General features: G+C 45.2%; 1 protein-coding gene across 11 annotated transcripts in view; it reads left to right on the top strand.

Annotated features, from left to right (window-relative positions):
• ADD1 (adducin 1) overlaps positions 1-19,788 on the top strand; it is a 96,601-nt gene that overhangs the window by 64,141 nt on the left and 12,672 nt on the right. For 6 of the 11 annotated variants that reach the window (XM_008993693.5, XM_008993697.5, XM_008993692.5 and 3 more), the window contains exons 5-12: positions 3,711-3,791; positions 4,353-4,502; positions 8,193-8,336; positions 8,442-8,540; positions 9,282-9,458; positions 15,304-15,555; positions 18,286-18,387; positions 19,049-19,138. In XM_008993693.5, the coding sequence (XP_008991941.2) occupies positions 3,711-3,791; positions 4,353-4,502; positions 8,193-8,336; positions 8,442-8,540; positions 9,282-9,458; positions 15,304-15,555; positions 18,286-18,387; positions 19,049-19,138 (1,095 nt within the window). Of the gene's footprint in view, positions 1-3,710; positions 3,792-4,352; positions 4,503-8,192; positions 8,337-8,441; positions 8,541-9,281; positions 9,459-15,303; positions 15,649-18,285; positions 18,388-19,048; positions 19,139-19,788 lie in introns of all 11 variants that reach the window. The other 5 variants (XM_002746037.7, XM_008993695.5, XM_008993691.5 and 2 more) reach the window with 1 other exon arrangement.

Raw genomic sequence — 19,788 nt, 5'->3', positions numbered from 1 at the left:
AAAATAAGGAAAATCAACTGAAACTTAATCTTTTCTTATTTTCATCCTTATTCTTCATTCCAACACAGATATCTTGTTTTATGTTTTTTTTTTTTTTTGACTGAACATAGGAATTAGACAACTGCTTACTTTTGTGTTAAATAGTTTAAAAGGTCAGGTGGGCCAAATGCAGTAGCTTATGCCTGTAATCTCAGCACTTTGGGAGGTCAAGGCAGGAGGATCACTTGAGCTCAACAGTTTGGGATCAGCCTGGACAACATAGTGAAACCTTGTCTCTGTTTAAACAAAAGGTCAGTATGCTTTCTAAGATAAAGGATGCTGGGCACGGTGGCCCACGCCTGTAGTCTCAGCACTTTCAGGGGCTAAAGCGGGCAGATCACTTGAAGCCAGGGTTTCGAGACCAGTCTGGCCAACATAGCAAAACCCCGTCTCTACTAAAAATATAAACATTAACTGTGCCTGTAATCCCAGGCTACTCAGGAGGCTGAGGCAGGCAAATTGCTTGAATCCAGGAGGCAAAGGTTGCAGTGAGCTGAGATCATGCCACTGCACTCCAGCCTGGTGTCAGAGTGAGCTTTTTCTCCAAAAAAATAAATAAATAAAGAGCTGACTTTAGGAAATAAAAAGCAAGGCTGACTCAACATTGCAAAGAAGTGGGTCACAGGGATTTATAGAGACCGGATGCTGTAGTTGGATTTATACGGATTAGGTTCACCATCCCTATAAATGATCCCTGGTAGTGATTTACTGTTGCTGCTCCCACTACCACTCATGATGCTAATAATGGGGAGATGCTATTTACTTTGAGCTCTATTGTGGACACAAGCCCTTCTCATGCCCACTTAGTCATGAGGAAGACAGGAGCTCAGGGTGCCCAGAACAGCGTAGCCAGTTCTTGGCAGAGTTAGGATTTGAACCTAGGTCTTATCTGACTTTGGATTTTGTGCTCTTAACCCTATTACACTATACTGAGGCAGTCAGATGAGTTTAGCCTAAAGATCATATAAGGGGAGACAGGATAGATTCAGATGTCTGAAAAATAAATTGTAGAAGGGGGTTAGAATTTGTTCTGTGTTTCATACTAGAGGCAGTGGTGAAAAACACAGGAAAACAGATTTATTCTCAGTGCTAGGAAGAACGTTTTAATTCTTAAGTCTCTCCAGCAGCTGTTCATCTCAGTGCTTCAGCGCCCATGACAAGGTAGGCTCTCAGCGAGTCGGTGGTCATTTCTTTCCTGAATAAAGAAATGAGGGAGGCTGGGGTGTGCATCCCCATCGCTGAAACTAGAACAAGCAGACCCTGGGTATGCTTCTGTTTGGGCCACTACAGAAGAGATCACTATGTGGGTTAGGAAGCTGGACTTTTAAAGTCCTTTTCAACAAACACTCAGTTCCACCTATCTGACCCTAGTTAGGATTCTGGGTTTCTTAACCCAGTAGTACATGTATTTGAACTTAATCTTTGGGAAGCTTTTTGAGCCTATACCAAAATCATTACAAAAACCAGATTGAATATTTTTGAGGACAGGACTTTTTTACTGCTGTATTCCTAGTGTTTGGCACATGCTGCGTAATCATATGTAGCATATAATTAGTGTGAACTAAATCTGCATTGAATGATTACTCTGGAGAGAAAAACATACTGTGAAAGAGGCAAACCAACCAGGGCAGTGAGGATGTGATGTTGTAGAGACTTAAAAAATGGATTATGCTGGGCACGGTGGCTCACACCTATAATCCTAGCATTTTGGGAGGCTGAGGCAGGAGGATTGCTTGAGCTCAGGAGTTCAAGACCAGCCTGGGCAACTTAGTGAAACCTCATCTCTACCAAAATAAAAAAAAAAAGCTAGGCTTAATGACTTGTGCCTGTAAGTCCCAGCTACTCAGGAGGCTGAGGTGTATGGATCATTTGAGCCAGGAGGTTGAAAGAATCAAGCAGTATGGAAGAGATTGCTGTCATTGTGATTTTTATGATTGTTCACCATTCTACAGGTTTTAGTTATTTTATTATTTATTTCTTTATTATTTTGGGACAGGATCTATGTCTGTCACCCAGGCTCGATTGCAGTGGCACGATCCCAACTCACTGCATTCTCTGCCTCCTGGGTTCTTGTGCCTCAGCCACCCAAGTGGCTTGGACTATGGACACCCACCACCACACATGGCTAAGTTTTATATCAGATAGACAGATAGATAGATAACGTTTTTTTTTTTTTTTTTCGAAGACAGATTCTTGCTGTGTCACCCAGGCTGGAGTGCAGTGGTGCAATCTCAGCTCACTGCAACATCCGCCTCCTGGGTTCAAGTGATTTTCCTGCCTCAGTCTCTAAAGTAGCTAGGACCTACAGTTGTGTGCCACAACGCCCAGCTAACTTTTGCATTTTTTAATAGAAATGGGGTTTCACCATGTTGGTCAGGCTGGTCTCGAACTCCTGACCTTGTGATCCGCCCACCTCGGTGTCGCCAAATCCTGGGATTACAGGCGTGAGCCACTGTGCCTGGCCTGTATTTTATACTTTTTAGTAGAGACAGGGTTTCACCATGTTGGCCAGGCTGGTCTCAAACTCCTGGCCTCAAGTGATCCATCTGCCTTGTCCTCCCAGAATGCTGGGATTATAGTCATGAGCCACAGTGCCCGGCCTAGGTGTTAAGTATTTTAAAAAATTTATTTTGTCAATGCCTACTGCAGCAAGGGAAAAACAAGGACATTCTGTTTGACTTTTTTTTTCTTTTTTGAGATTGAATTTTGCTCTTGTTACCCAGGCTGGAGTGCAATGGCACGATCTCGGCTTACTGCAACCTCCGCCTCCTGGGTTCAGGCAATTCTCCTGCCTCAGCCTCCCGAGTAGCTGGGATTACAAGCACATAACACCATGACCGGCTAATTTTTGTATTTTGTATAGAGACAGGGTTTCACCATGCTGGCCAGGCTGGTCTCTAAAATCTCCTAGGCTCAAGTGATTCGTCTGTGCCAGCCTCTCAAAGTACCAAGATTACAGGCATGAACCATTGTGCCTGGCCAAAACTTACTTTTAAAAAGTCAAACAGACCCGCCTGTAATCTTGGTACTTTGAGAGGCTGGCACAGGCGAATCACTTGAGCCTAGGAGTTTTAGAGACCAGCCTGGCCAGCATGGTGAAATCCTGTCTCTATACAAAATACAAAAATTAGCCGGTCATGGTGTTGTGTGCTTGTAGTCTCAGCTACTTGGGAGGCTGAGGTGGGAGGATCACCTGAGCCTGGGAGACAGAAGTTGCGGTGAGCCTTGATCACGCCACTGCACTCCAGTCTGGGCAACAGAGCGAGATTCTGTCTCACACACACAAGACAAAAATATGTAAGTTTTGGTTTTCATTTTTATATCCCTAAGGAGTGACACCTTTTTGCTTGTGACACTGGTAGCCACCAGAAAGTACAATAGAGTAACCCATCAATAGTTTATTGACCTGTCAGAAGGCTAGTGTGGAACTGTTTTTTTCCTCTGTAAAGTCAGTTATCATGAACGTGAGCAAGAAGCACTTTATGTACATGGTACAATATAATGATGGCAAGCTTCCACTACCCCTTGGCTTCATGGCAGGCATTGTGTGTGGATGCTTGCCTGTATAGCTCACTCAGTGTTCTCAATAAACCCGTGAGTTTGTAGCCTGAAAGAGATGTAAACAATTTCACTTGGATCTTTGAGCTAATTCAGTCTCATTTTCCCCACAGACCAGAGTGAACTCTGAGCAGGAACACTTCCTCATTGTACCTTTCGGGCTTCTTTATAGTGAAGTGACTGCATCCAGTTTGGTAAGCACGTCCTTCTCTTTGGCTGCTTTTATGTGCAGGTCATATTAGGTCATTAAACATCTTCAGATCAGCTAAATAAGTAAAACCCAAGAAACAAGAAAGAGCCCATGTTTTATATGATTAGTTCAGTTAGAGAAAAACCTTTGAAAGAACTTAGAAACATTGTCACCTTGGGTTTGAATAGTTTCTAGTTAGAGTAATTTGAACAAGTCCTCATGGGGTAGGTTGCGGTGGCTCATGCCTGTAATTCCAGCACTTTGGTAGGTCAGTGCAGGCTGATTGCTGAGTCCAGAAGTTCGAGACCAGCTTGGCCAACATGGCGAAATCCCAACTCTACAAAAAAATACAGAAATTAGCTGGGCCTGGTGGTGCGCGCCTATAGTCCCAGATACTTGGGAGGCTGAGGTGGGAAGATTGTATGAACCTGGGAGGTGTAGGCTGCACTGAGCTGAGATTGCACCATTGCACTCTAGCCTGAGTAACAGAGCCAGGCACTATCTCAAAAAAAAAGAAAAATGAAGTCCTCTTGATATTTTAAATTTGTGTTTATTTGTTTTTCAGGTTAAGGTCAATCTACAAGGAGACATAGTAGATCGTGGAAGCACTAATCTGGGAGTCAATCAAGCTGGCTTCACCTTACACTCTGCAATTTACGCTGCACGCCCGGACGTGAAGTGCGTTGTGCACATTCACACCCCAGCAGGGGCTGCGGTGAGTGGCTCTCCTGGTAGCATCTCAAGTTTAAAGCTGCTTAATGAGAGGCACTGCATGTTTCCTCTGAATTGCCCTTCCTTGTTTATAGTATAACTAATTTTGTTGAATCTAACAACAAAGTTTTACCATTAAGTTTGACATTCTTAAAATAATTTTTTTTTCTTTTAAGGGATTCATATATCCCATTTAATTTTGAAAAACGTGTAATAAGTCTGAAAATGCCTGTTAGATTTAACCATTAGGAAATTATGGCTGGACCTGGTGGCTCATGCCTAATCACAACACTTCGGGATGCTGAGGTGGGAGGATTGCTGAGCCCAGGAGTTAGAGACCACCCTGAGCAACATAGTGAGACCCCATTGTAAGGGTTATTGCCAAGTTTAAAATGAAGAAACCGAGGCCAGTATAAGAACAATTAAATGTCAATTTATTTAACTCCCGGGTGAGGTTCTGTGGTTCCCGGGAAAGGGGCCAGAGAAGTCGTGCCTGACTCCTCTCCGTCGTGGGGATTTTATAGGGAGTGAAGGCGTTTGATTGGCTCTGGAGAAACAGGATGTGGATGGGGTGAGCTGCTATTGGTAGGTAGGCGGGATTTCCAGTGAGCGGGCTGTGCTATTGGGCAGGTTTTGGCGGGGTTTAAATTTTGGCAGGGTTTTCCAATGGCAGGCTAGGTACTGAGTGCAGATTCTGGTGCGGAGCCCAGAGGTGGGCGTTGGTGCCGAGTGCAGAGTTTAGTGTCGAGTGCAGATTCTGGTGCGGAGCCCAGAGGTGGGCGTTGGTGCCGAGTGCAGAGTTTAGTGTCGAGTGCAGATTCTGGTGCGGAGCGCAGAGGTGGGCATTGGTGCCGAGTGCAGAGTTTAGTGTTGAGTGCAGATTCTGGTGACGTAATTTTCAGGCATGGAGAGGAATGGGCATGTCTGAGCTCCCGGTGAGGCAACCGGTCTTACACGCATCTCTACGAAAAATTTTAAAATTTACCAGGTATGGTGGTGCATGCCTGAAGTCCTAGTTACTTGGGAGGCTGAGGTGGGAACATGTTTTGAGCCAAGGAGGTTGAGGTTTCAGTGAGCTGTGATTGTGCCACTGAACTCTAGCCTGGGTGACAGAGTTGTCTCAACAAAAATTAAATAACAGTAAATAAACAAAAATTAAAACAGCAAATAAAAAAATAAACAGTAAATAAACAAAAGAAAATCACAGAGACTTGAGGGAGAGGTAGGTAAGATTTCAGGGTGTCAAAGACTGGGGAAGTGCAAAATGACGGTGATAAGCAGGCACCTTTTAGAGAAGAAAAATGGGAAAAGAAGGAGAGGGCAAGCTAGGGTGGTGGGTGGAGGGTGCTGTGGACTCAGGGAAGGGTTTTTAGGGTGCGGGAGAGTTGAACATGAGGACAGTCTGTGGGGATAAGCTGGGGAAAGGGAGCGGTTGAGGCCTAGAAACCAACCTGTCCAGCTCCCCATAGCCATTCAATGGGACCCAGTCTAGATTGTGATGGGGAGAAGAAGAAAGGAGTGGCTGGGGGAAGAGACAGAGGCAGTGCAGGCTGTTGTGAGGCTTGGCTTCCCAGATGCTCGGGAACCCTCTTCAGCTGTGCACCAAGCCTTGTCCCTTCTGGTGTGAATGGGCCACCCTGACAAAGCCCAAACCCCTCTTATGAAAGCAGACATGCGGGCTATTCGCTCAATGTCATGTGAAAGCACAGTACTTGAGAAGCTTGCTTTTTATTACCTATTTTATATAAGGACTTTTTGGGTTTATTGTACAGTAGATGACCTTATTGATTCAGTAACGCTGTATTGATCTTTTTTTTTTTTTTGAGTTGGAGTCTTGCTCTGTCATGTGGACTGGAGTGCATTGGGCACAGTCTCAGCTCACTGCAACCTCTGCCCCTCGGGTTCAAGTGATTCTCTTGCCTTGGCCTCCCAAGTAGCTGGAACTACAGGTGCAAACCACCATGCCCTGCTAATTTTTGTGTTTCTGGTAGAGATGGGGTTTCACCATGTTGGTTAGGCTGGTCTTGAACTCCTGACCTCAAGTGATTTGCCCACTTCGGCCTCCCAGAGTGCTGGGATTACAGGTGCGAGCCGCCACTTTCAACCTGATGTTTTAATATCTTGTGTGTTGGATTATTTAGTTGAATATTTCCCCTAGTATATTTCACTTTGAACATATGGTTCTTATGTCAACATCCTGGTTTTATTAGATACATTATTGTGTGAACGATACAATTTTTTTTCCCTGAAAGAATGCATGTCACTCCAGCCACTAAAATGTTTATGAATTTTTAAGAGCCATTAAAGGTACCTTTGACAGTGTGGTTATGAACAGCTATCATGTAATGTGTTTTTGTTTGTTTTTTTTTTGAGATAGGGTCTCATTTTGTTGCCCAGGCTGCAGTGCAGTGGCACAATCTTGGGTCACTGCAACTTCCACCTCCCAGGTTCAAATGATTCTCTCACGTCAGCCTCTGGAGTAGGTGAGACTACAGGTGTATGCCACCACACCCTGTGAATTTTCGTATTTTTTGGTGGAGACAGGGTTTCACCATGTTGACCAGGCTGGTCTCCAACTCCTTACTTCAAGTGATCTGCCTGCCTCAGCCTCCCAGATTCCTGGATTTCTGGGCATGAGCCACTGTACTCAGCCTGTTTTTAAGATTATCAAAATACTTTTGCTTGGTAAGGGAATTTCTACTTGTTTGAGAGCTGATATGCAAGGAGTTAAATATGGTAGTGTCTTTTTAGATTAACTTTTCTCTATCGAATTGTTGTGCCTAAAGTTCGTTTTTGAATCTTTGGAGCATGTTAATCTAGGGTCATAATGTTGCTGTCTGTAGGTCTTGTCTTTAGAAGACCTTCAAAAATGGCATATTCTGAGGCCACTTTGGGGAATTTTAGGAAACTTAAGGACTATATGAACACTTAGATTTTTCTCTTTGAGACTGAATTTTACTCACATACATGGAGAGAAATTATTTAAGTGTACCAAACTTGTATAAATTTGCTTTCATCTAATTTTTAGGTGTTTCCGTCTTATCTACAACCTAAGATAAAAAGTACACAAAAACTTCAGAGCACTTGGAAAACCTCTTTCTTTTTTTTTTTTGCCCAGGCTGGCTTCAAATTCCTGGGTTCATGATTCCTCCTGCCTCAGCCTCTTGAGTAGCCTCTTGACTACACAGGTTCATGTCTTCACACCTGGCTAATTTAAAAATATTATTTGTAGAGGTGGGGTCTTCCTGTGCTGACCCTGAACTTCTGGGCTCAAGCGATCCACCTGCCTTAGCCTCTTGAGTAGTTGGGATTACAGGTGTGAGCAGCCATACCTGACTGGAAGCCTTCTTTTGAAATTGATTCAGTGTAAGGAGTCTGTGGTCTGCTCCTTGCATTAGACACAGTACTCATTGTATAACTAAATCCAGGTTTACACAGCATTTATAATCAGTGAGAAAAAGTGTAGAAAGATGTGGATTTTCTTTTGCGGCTCTGCCAGTTTAGTGATAGCTTTTGTTTTTAAGTGTGAATTGTTAGCACTGGAAGTCAAGTTATTTTATCTTGATTTACTTTCAAGAAGACAACAAAATAAACATTTCCCTTCCCATTTTATTTCTATGAGGAAAGCATTTACCATGTCATCAGTCATTGTGTAACCCTAGCTTTTCCTTCCTCATGGCCATTTGGTCTCTAGGTCTCTGCAATGAAATGTGGCCTCTTGCCAATCTCCCCGGAGGCGCTTTCCCTTGGAGAAGTGGCTTATCATGACTACCATGGCATTCTGGTGGATGAAGAGGAAAAAGTTCTGATTCAGAAAAATCTGGGGCCTAAAAGCAAGGTCAGTAGGCCTCTAATCTGGTATTTAAATTACAGCAAAAAGAAGAATAAAGCAAAGGACCAGACTTCTTGCCCAGCTTCATAGAGCACTCCTGCTTCTCCTCAGGTTCTTATTCTCCGGAACCACGGGCTTGTGTCAGTTGGAGAGAGCGTTGAGGAGGCCTTCTATTACATCCATAACCTTGTGGTTGCCTGTGAGATCCAGGTAGGGACAGCCATTCTAATTGCTGTTTATTTAACGTGTCTGGGGTTCACATAGACTTTTTGATTTTTGTCTAGTAGGAGTGGAGTCTTTGAGCTCATGGATTTGGGACTTGATCAGGACAAATGCTGTTTTGCTGATTTAAGTTGGCAAAGGATTACTGGACTTTTCATTTCTAATTTCTTTATTTTCCAATGTCAGTCACTACCGTTTATGGAGAACTGATATGTGCCAGTTCTGGCGTCAGGTGCTTAGATGTCATCTCATGCATGATGTCACATGACCCCCACAGCACTCTTTCTGAAAAAGCAGGCATAGAGAAGTAGATACTCAGAGACTTGCCTGCGTCTTAACAGCTGTGAGTGCCCGTCTGCTCTGTCAGCTCTTAGTTCACATTCTCCCCTCTGCTTCCTGACTTACGTCTATGGGGTAGTGAGGTCGCAAGTGCTTTGTAGGATCCTGAAAGGTGCTTTGTTTTCTCATTTCTCTGCCAACTTTGGGTGCCCAATATATATTTTTTTTCCTCATAACATTCTTGGAGTAAGTGCCCAATATTTTTGTCATGCTAAAGAAAAAATTCTGAAAGTAACCTTGTGATCAGTCTATCACTATCCATTCTATATTTTTTATTCTTACACTCTAGAGATTTGGTTTTTTTTGAAACCTACGTTTTTATTCAAGTCGTCTGATCCCCTTGATCTCAGTAAAGAACTGAAGCCATGGTGTGTGTTTGTTTTGGAAAAGGTTCGAACTCTGGCCAGTGCAGGAGGCCCAGACAACTTAGTCCTGCTGAATCCTGAGAAGTACAAAGCCAAATCCCGTTCCCCAGGCTCTCCGGTAGGGGAAGGCACTGGATCGCCTCCCAAGTGGCAGATTGGTGAGCAGGAATTTGAAGCCCTCATGCGGATGCTTGATAATCTGGTAAGAATGGTGCCACCACTTGATGATAAACCTTTTGTTCTAAAAGCACCAGTGTTGGTGTTCTCATAGCAAGTGAGGTTGCTGTCTTTATGCAGTATCCGAATACTTTCACCCTCAAAATCATGAAGGAGCACTAGGGTTGTTTAACTTCTAAGGTAAATTACAGTAAAATATAGAGGTGAAGGTTTCTGGTATCGTTTTTTTTTTTTTCCGAGACTGAATCTCCCTCTGTTGCCAAGTCTGGAGTGCAGTGGTGTGATCTCGGGCTCACTACAGTCTTTGCCTCCTGGGTTCAAGTAATTCTCCTGCCTCAGCCTCCCAAATAGCTAGGGCTACAGGCACACACCACCACACCTGGCTTATTTTTGCATTTTTACTAGAGACGGGGTTTCATTCTGTTAGCCAGGATGGTCTCGATCTCCTGACCTCGTGGTCCGCCCACCTTGGCCTCCCAAAGTGCCGGGATTACAGGTGTTGTGAGCCAGCATGCCCAACCTAGTTTGTGTTTTAAAGATGACCTTGTGTTTGGACTCAGTGGGGACAAGAGCACAGAGAATTAATAGACTGCTGGATGACCAGCTGCGTCAGCGCAGTCCCCGCCATCCCACAAGCAAGCGACAGAGCTGGGGCTTTTGAAATCAGTCAGTCAGGTATTTAGGCTTTTGTCTTAACAGCAGGTCCTAGCTGTCTGGGGCCAGGTTACTGTGTTCCATGAATATCCACTCCCTGTCCACCATGAGGGCGCCCCTGAGCTGCTTATTGCATGGTCCAGAAGGCGGGCTTGTGGGTCCTCTAGCGCACAGGGAAAGTGAGCCCACACTGTGATTCGAGGACACGCAGGATGTGTTCTGTGTTACGGGATTGCCATGAAGGATTTCATTCTTTTGCAAGGACTGGAGAGAAAACTTTATGTAGAAGGTAGCCCTTGGAAATGACCACAAAGAATAAGTAGGATCTTAGTTTGAGTTTGAAAGCCTGGAACAAAAAAATGGATGAAAAAGGATGAAGAAGCCACAGCACAGCTAAAGACATGGTAGTGGGGAGGTGGGAACATGCACTATATGGTGTACCTTTCAGGTTCCTCTTAATTTCACCAGAATCATTAAATACTCAGTTCCTAGAACTGTATTAGAACACTGCCTTGGGGTCTTAGTCCCGCAGCCACATCCTCAGACACAGGGCTCTGGAGCAAATCCCTTCCATGCTACACGCCAGACCTCTTAGATGGGGGTCATGATGGTCCATCCTAGCACCACATGGCCTTACGAGGTGTAGATTTGAAGACATGTCAGTGTGGGGAGAGAAGGCTTCAGAGGGGCCAGTGTCCTTGTGTGCTGCCAGGCAGTACTGGACAAGTGGGCACCTTCCAGCCTAAGACAGGTGTGGCCCTTGGATCACAGATCACAGATGAGATGGGTGGCTTCAGGATGCAGGAAGTTTAACTTTCCTGAAGATTTTGGAATAAAAAGAATTCATAAATCTGATTTGGGCCATGCAAAATGTTCTTACTGAAATTCTTTGCACTTGGGAAGAATATTGTCCGCTAGAAAGGAAGAACTGACAGTTTTCTGCCTGGGTGTGATACTCACAGGAGTAGACTCAGTCAGTGACAGAGGGATGAACAGAGAAGGCAGAGTCTAGCATAGCCTTTGAGTTCATGTAATCAATAAGATTGATGGACTGTCTACTGAATCATGAACAGGACACAGTTCTTGCCCTCAGGAGTTTATGTCCAAATAAGAGAGATGGACAAACTAATCCCAAATGAGCCCTGCCCTTGTGATCTGCGACGTCATAGGCATGATGAGAGCTTGCAGGCAAAGATGGGTGCTGATTGGTCAAGGAAGTAGGGAGAGGAGCAAAAGCTCACAAAGAAGGCTGAATAAGCAGTTAGAGTTGGGTGGCCAGCCAGGGTAGTGAAGCTGCAGGGAATTCACAGCTGGAGAAAGCTTGAGAGTGGGGCAGCCATACCCTAGGTGTGTGCATCAGGAGCCAGGTCATTCGGCATGGCTGCGCAAAGTGGGGAGGGCTGGGGTTGGCCCAGTCACACTGGTCTTACCTCCTGGTAAACACGGCGACATTTTGCTGCTCTTCTACCTAAAGTCAGGTAAGGAAGGGGAGAGAAGAGGTCACAATGCACAGCAGCCACCACAGATGCAGAGAGCATATCCTAGAAGGAGGAGAGAGGGAAGTCAAAATCAGGCAGAAACTGATTTGGTAGGGAAAGAAGATAAGGGAGAATAATTAGTAAGTAAAACATTCATTACAAAAAGTATGATGAATGTTTATTCAGTGTCCTTAATGTGCACAGATTACTTGTTTTAATATTAGAAGGCCATGTAGTTTATAAGATACAAGCTAGTTCCATTTTGGCCAGGTGCAGTGACTCATGCCTGTAATCCCAGCACATTGGGAGGCTGAGGCGGGTGGATCAGGAGGTCAGGAGTTCAAGACCAGCCTGACCAACGTGGTAAAACCCCATCTCTACTAATCATACAAAAATCATGCAGGCATGGTGAGGCACGCCTATAATCCCAGCTACTCAAGAGGCTGAGACAGGAGAATCACTTGAATTTGGGAGGTGGAGGTTGCAGTGACCGAGATTGTGCCACTGCACCATTCCACCCTGGGCTGCAGAGTGAGACTCCATCTCAAAAAAAGAAATAAACTAGACAGCAATCACTAATCATAGTCGATGTTTTCATTTAGCATCAGGATTGGCATATATGTTGTTTGCTAATAAATGAGTAGGGTAGAGAATAGTTGTCAGTTTCCACACTATAATACATATTTCAGCTGAGCACAGTGGCTCATGCCTGTGATCCCAGCACTTCAGGAGGCTGACCTGGGAGACCAGGAGCTTAAGACCAGCCTGGGCAACATCAAGAGGCTCCTCTCCAGGAAAAATAAAAGAGTTTTTAAAAAGAGAGATATATTTCATTTGAGCTTTTACAGTTAGAAAAAAATGCTAAATTGTCCCCCGCCCCCCAAAAAACCAAGATATAATTTCAGTTTCTTAAAGAAGGAGCAAATCCATATATTTCCTTCCCCCTCCCCTACCTTCCCCTCCCCTACTCTCCCTTCCCCTCCCTTCCCCTCCCTTCCCCTTCCCTCCCTTCCCCCTTCCCCTCCCCCTCATGATGAGCTAGGATCTCATCATGTTGCCTAGGCTTATGTTAAACTCCTGGGCTCAAGCAGTCCTCCCACCTCAGCCTCCTAAAGTGTTAGGATTACAGGTGTGAACTACCACACCTGACCCAAATACATGTTTTTAACTATAGGCCAGATAGTAGTTCTAAGGTCTGAGTTACTTCTGATTTGGTTTAACACCATTTAAAGGGGAAGAATAAACAAAAATCAATATGGTGTCAGGATAAAATGATGTTGATGAGTCCTGGGTGGTTTATTCTGAAATAATGGAGATTACTCAGAGTCCTGGCTCTTTAAGCAAGAGGAAACTTAATAAGAACTGTGTTTATCTGCAGATAGTCTTTTTATGGCTGAGTCATTCTCTTTTATTATTCCTCAACAAAGCATGCTCAGAAATGGGAAAACTGCCAATAAACAGATACTTACCTAATCTTTCTGAGGATAATTATGAAAATAAAACCCAAAACGACTCCATTAGTGATTTACCTTTTTTAAAAATGTAGGCCAGGCACAGTGGCTGATGCCTGTAATCCCAGCGCTTTGGAGGCTGAGGCAGGCAGATCACTTGAGGTCAGAAGTTCAAGACCAGCCTGGCCAACATGGTGAAACCCCATCTCTACAAAAATTAGCTGGGCGTGGTAGCGGGTGCCCGTAATCCCAGTTTCTTAGGAGGCTGAGGTGGAAGAATCGCTTGAACTCGGGAGGCAAAGGTTGCAGTGAGCTGAGATGAAGCCACAGTGCTCCAGCCTGGACGACAGAGCAAGACATCATCTCAAAAAAACAAACAAAAAGAAAGTAACCTGGGAGGCTGAGGTTGCAGTGAGCCAAGATGGCACCTCTGCACTCCAGCCTGGGCAGCAAGTGAGACTCTGTCTCAAAAATAAATAAATAAAAATAAAACCTATATCGAAAGAGTGGTTGGTAATGAAGGTGGCCCCCAAAGAGGAGCAGTACCCAGAGGGGAGAGAGAGGTGACAGGACTGTTTCTAGAGTGCCACAGTCAACAGGGCACAGGGCAGTGAAGGGTCTTATATGTCTGGCTCCCTGCAGTTCTTCCAAATCCTAATTCTCTTGTGATGTATTGTGAAGGTGCTGTGAGTGACTTGGTTCAGGTATGAATCTGTAGCAGACAGCTCTTCAGCATCCCTAGTATTACTTCTCTGTGCTTGCAACAAACCACTGCAGACCTGGCAGCTTCAAACAGCAGCCATTTATTTCACAGCTTCTGTAGGGCAGGAGTCCAGGCACAGTGAACTCAACCTAGCGTCCCATAAAGGCTGCATTCAGGGTGTTGTCTAGTGTTTGGGTCTCATTAGGAGGCTTAACTCAGAGGATCCACATCCAGGCTCCTCCAGACTGGGGACAGAATTCCTTTTCTTAAGGCTGAAGCATTCTTGGCAGCTTTGCTTCTTCAGAGCCAGCAATGGAGAGAGAGACTGTTTTTTTAAAAAAATTATTTTCTAGTGTATGCCGGGGTGGGGGTGCATGGTAGACACCTGACAGCAACCAGCATACCCCTAAGACTGATCCTTAATGGCAGACATACCTGACAGCAATAATTTAAGTGAGAGAGCCTCTTATAAGACAGGTGCTACACTCTTCTGTGATTCAGCCCATCACCTTTGGTGAAGCAGGTCAGAGATCTCATCCATGCTCAAGGTGGGAGGGGATTACAGGAGCTGGGGGCCTGGGGCCACTATAAAGTCTGTCTGTCACACCTACCAAGTGCCAAGCACTGGCCAGGAGAGATGCAGAGGACACCATCCCTGCTCTTAGAGATGCTGTCTGTGGGAGGACTCTGCTGATGAGTTGGTCCAGCAGAGGCTTTGTAAGTGGAGCTGTCTTTTACCACAGAGCACGTGGTCATGAGGCAGAGCTGGAGGTGAATTTGAATGGTGTTATATTCAGACGTAAAGCAATTTTGCTGAGAACCAGTTGTCATGAGATATTTACCTTACTTACCTGAGGGTTATCATATTAAACTGTAACTTAAAAGGTAAAAATATATTAAGTAGGTTGATGAATGTAACCTGCTCAGTAGCTGGCAGCAAGTAAGCCCTGTTTGGGTTTTCAACTTTAATTTTTTGTTGAAATAAATAAGCCCCAGGAGAGTGCACATACTGCAAGTGTTCAGTTTGTTAATTTTTAAAAACAACCCCCTGTATAACCAGCAATCAATAAGAGCAATGGTGGCAGCACCGCAGAACACCGCCAGCACCTCTTTCAGTCACTTGCCCTGTCCCGGGGGTGACAACTGGCCTGTCTCCCAGGACAGCCAAAACAAAGGTTGCTTTGCATCTTCTGCACTTTTAACGAATGGAATTACACAGTGTATGTTCTTTGCAGGTTGGTCTCTTTCACTCAACATTGCCTTCAGGAGACTCATCCATGTGGTTGGGTTAGAGCACAGCGTTCATTCTCATCACTGTCGCACAGGCCACCATGCAGACATTTCACTATCCATCTCCTATATGGACTTTTGGGTAGTTTCCAATTGTGGTTTACGAGGAGTAGGGCTGCTGTTCACATTTTAGCCTGGCTTTTTGGTATTGGGTATAACATGAGGAGTGGAATTGCCGAGTCATAGGGTATGCATGTGTTCAACTTTTATGGATACTTCCACGTGATTTTCCAAAGTGACACCCTGTTTTGAGATCTGGAATATTGACTGTCTTTCACTCTCCTTGGACCCTAGGGCTACAGAACTGGCTACCCTTACCGATACCCTGCTCTGAGAGAGAAGTCTAAAAAATACAGCGATGTGGAAGTTCCTGCTAGTGTCACAGGTTACTCCTTTGCTAGTGACGGTGATTCGGGCACTTGCTCCCCTCTCAGACACAGTTTTCAGAAGCAGCAGCGGGAGAAGACAAGGTGGCTGAACTCTGGCCGGGGTGATGAAGCTTCTGAGGAAGGGCAGAATGGAAGCAGTCCCAAGTCGAAGACTAAGGTGTGGACGAACATTACACACGATCACGTGAAACCCTTGCTGCAGTCTCTCTCGTCCGGTGTCTGCGTGCCAAGCTGTATTACCAACTGCTTGGTCTGTGCCTACCTTACTGTTCATAGTTAGATGACGTAGAGCAAGTTGGGTAGCTGGGGCTTCGGAGGCTTTGGGAATCCAGCCTTTCTGACCCTGATATAAAGCGAACCTTCCTCATTCACTTTCTCATAGTCTGAACCTAAGCCCACTGAATGCATTACAAAAATTCGGGTAATACTATCTGCTTGAAACTGCTTAAGACATAGTGTAACTCCACAATAGTTCCAGTATATATCCATATATAGCAAAAATGCAAAATAATTTACATGTATTAACCTGCAAATAGGAGCTCTTCTCATTTAATTCAAATTGTATTCATGGACTCTTAATACTTCATGCACGAAAAGACACTTCAGTCCTAAACCTGATATTTTAGTGTTGTGAACTCCAGTGGTTTCAAGTCCCTAAAGTTTCTTCTTTAAGTCTTCTGTGTTTTCTTAAGCAGTTTTTCTTCGTGGCTCCCTGGCGTGTTCTCTGCTGACCCTTGTCCCCTGCCTTAGTGTTACTCCCCTGCTTTCTATCCCAAAGCCTCCGAATGTGCACCCCCAGCTGCCCTCTGCATGGACTGTTGCATGTGAGTAGACGGCCATAGTGGTGAGTCGTCTTCTGACTCCTGCTGGGTGCGGCATGACCGAAGTGCAGCGCAGGCACCAGCGACAGGCACCAGCGACAGGCGCTGCAGGGGGTGCTCCGTTTCAGCGCTAATCCTGCTCAGCTACCGTTTGCCCTAAGAGGTGCTCCCATGTGCTGGTGCTGAGACTCCTCTGAAGATTGATCTTTACTCCTCCTGTAATCTGCCTCTGACAGTCCGCCCAGCTCCGCTTTAAACTATAGGAGAGGCCCATTTCCACAAGCCCCTGGAATGGAGGGGACAGAGGCCGAAGCAGACTCAACTATGCCTGACGAGTTCTAGCGGAGTTCAGTTGAAATTAGATTAGATACTCCTAAAACCATGGGCAACCAAATAAGTAAAGTGGGGCTTTCTTTTCCCTTATAACAGTGTTTACGTTATAGGTTTATTTAAAGAAAAGAAGTTTCATCTTCCCCAGGTGGTCCTGGTGTTTTCCTGACGCAGTTGGTGAGAAGCCTTCATGCTCCTGAGCAGCCGAGTCACCTGGGCAGGGACCCTGTGTGGCCATGGGGCTCCGAGCGTGGGAGCGCGTCTCTCTTCTCTCCTTGTGCCCTCCTTGTCTCCTTTCCCCCCTCTCTCCCTGTCTCCCCCTTTTCTTTCATTTCATTTGTTTATTTTTTCATTTGTTCCACTGTTAAAGGAAGTGGGCCTTAGAAAACAAAACAAAAACAAACCCAAAACACCTTTCTGCGGCTGATGTGAAGCACAGTGCTGAATTGCCCTGAGGAATTTTTCCAAAGTGTTGAGGCAGCAACACGAGTTTTACTTACCATTAGCTTACAAAATGACTAGTCACTTTAGGCCTTTTAGTCAATGTGTACATCCAAGAGGAGGCCTTACTCCACATTTAAATGTGTTTCTTAGTGTTTTGGAGTGAAACAGATTCCATGCAGTGTACCCAGGTTGGTATATTTTAATTTATAATGATTGTTGTTACTTTTTCAAATGTGTTCAAGCTTCTGAGGTTGCTCTTTGAATGTTTTGACTAAAAATTATTTTTAATAAAACGCTGGAGTTGTTTTTCTCTGAGAAGATAACCATCAGTGAGTACCCACAGCTCCACGCTCATTTCACACTCTCCTCGCAGTGGCTCAGCATTTGACGGTTTTGTTGCTTTTTAAAAAGTTGTATGGTTTATGGCTATCTTATTGCCTCTCAAAAATATTCTGAAAGGCATAACATTTGCTCTCAAAGATGGGCTTGTTTTAATGTTCAGTGCCTACTCATGCCTTAGAATTTGATTAAAAATCTCGCAATTGATTGGAGATCCAAAAATCATTTATGAGTGGAAAGCTCAGCATGACGAGGCGCACTGACACTAAATCAGCCTTTAAATATTAAGGACTCATGAAGCGCTTCAAGTTTGTTTGGGATATTTTTGTAACACTCAAAAATATTAAGTTATGTAAAATATTCGACATCACCAAACTCTTCTTCCAGGTAGCTACTGTGTAAGTGTTCATATAGTAATTTTCTTGAAATAGTTATGCAGACAGTGCATTCTGATGCTGTCATTTTATTTTAATGCAAAACTTTGGTGATGCCCACTCTTGCCTCACGGTGCAGGCTCCTCCTACCCCTGGGTAGTAGCATCACATTGCTTTTCATGACCCTGTCATCTCATGCTTCCGGTTGGCTTTGGTGTTGGATGATTTTCAGAGTGGTGAACCAATGGTCTCTGAGGGACCTCACCTGCTGGTCCTAGGGGTTGTGGGGCTCAGCTCTGTCATCAGCTTACGTTGTGACCCAGACTCAGCTGGGCTTTCCCAATGGTCCTTTTCCATCAGTTGTGACTTTAACTTCCACCCTTAACTGGTCTTTATGTGGCTGCATTGTGCTGCCATGATGACTCTGCTGAGTGACCCAGAAGATGTGGTCATTGGTTCAGTCCTCTCTGTGATCAGTGCATGACCAGATGTGAAATAAACTGGACAGATTGGATGATATGTCACTTTGTCACTATTCTTGTCATAATTCTGACTTTTCAACTGTTCTTGATATTCCAGTGGACTAAAGAGGATGGACATAGAACTTCCACCTCTGCTGTCCCTAACCTGTTTGTTCCATTGAACACTAACCCAAAGGAGGTCCAGGAGATGAGGAACAAGGTGCGTCCTGTGTCGATACTCACTGGGGGCTGGGATGTGGGATTGGAAGGGATGCCCGCTGCTTCAAGGGGAGGGTATGCTTGCTTCTAGCAGAGGACATCTGCTGCTGCTGCCACTGTTGTAACTGAAGCCATCTCTTCACACTGCTGCTGTTCTACTGCCAGTGTGAAATGTGAGCAGCAGACATTTTTTGGGGCCTGTTGATTCTTGAATGGATATTTGCTCACAGGTCAGAATTGGAAGCTGTAAAACCTATTCTTAGCAAGAGCAGACTGCTGTCCCTGACTTTCAGGGTTCATTCAAAGATTTGTGAGTGGCATTTGGTGTATCAGAGCAGGAGCCCTGCCCGTGCTCATGTCACTTGACGATGGGCCTGCAGGGAATGTCTCCATCGAGTTAATGACAGTGAGAGATATGTGCCCTGCCCAAGTGTCTGGAAGGTGTGGGGAGCTGGGAATAGTCTCCATCCCTGCAGACCCATGCCCCACTAATCAGGCATGGCAGTCACTCAGAACACATGGGGCCATCCTGCCTGTATGGGGTGGGGGGAGAGCTGAAGTGTAGCTTCCATGTGGCTGGTGCCCAAGGGGACAAGCAGCATGGCTCCTAGGCAGTGTGGCTGCTCAGGACCTTGATGTCTGCCTCTCCTTCCCATCCTCAGATCCGAGAGCAGAACTTACAGGACATTAAGACGGCTGGCCCTCAGTCCCAGGTTTTGTGTGGTGTAGTGATGGACAGGAGCCTCGTCCAGGTGAGAGCCCAGAGAGTCTCTGACATTAGTGGGTGGTGGCTGTGTGACCACCTGCTGCAAAGTTACTCTGAAATTGAGAGAGTGACTTTGTGAGGTAAGTATTCTAGGCAACCAGTTACCTTTGTTAATACCTCATGATGAAGAACAACCCAGGCACCTTGAGTTCTAGATGGAGCGAGCATGCTCAGGGCTGTGTCCACCCCTCTGGTCCCACCCCTTGTAATGCATGCATATGTGAGAGTGGCACATACGCCACTAGCTTTGGGGCTTAGATTCGGCCCGGGTTCAGCAGAGTTCTGTGTCAGGCGCTAGGAGAGGGTGGGTTTAAGGGACTCTTGTTTGGATACATATTGCTGTCTGCAACAAAGTGCTGCTTGGGTTGCAGGGGGTGGGTGCCTGTAAATGTGGTGCACATTTACACACATTTCTACAAAATGACTACCTTGTGGCACGTTGAAGATAATTGTGTAAGTAGTTATCTCTGAAAACAAGGATGCCACCTGATGCTTTAAAACCTGACTCTGCAGGGGTAGAAGATTGTTAGATTTGGCCAGCCGTGGTCCTGGTTTCGTGTTCAGTGTCTGCACGTCCCGCCATCATCACCTCCACATTTACTGTTGACAGCTGTCCCTGCTGCATGCTCTTAGCCA

Source organism: Callithrix jacchus, chromosome 3, assembly GCF_049354715.1.
Source record: "Callithrix jacchus isolate 240 chromosome 3, calJac240_pri, whole genome shotgun sequence".
Lineage (NCBI taxonomy): Eukaryota > Metazoa > Chordata > Mammalia > Primates > Cebidae > Callithrix > Callithrix jacchus.
This window is presented reverse-complemented; position numbering and strand designations above follow the sequence as displayed.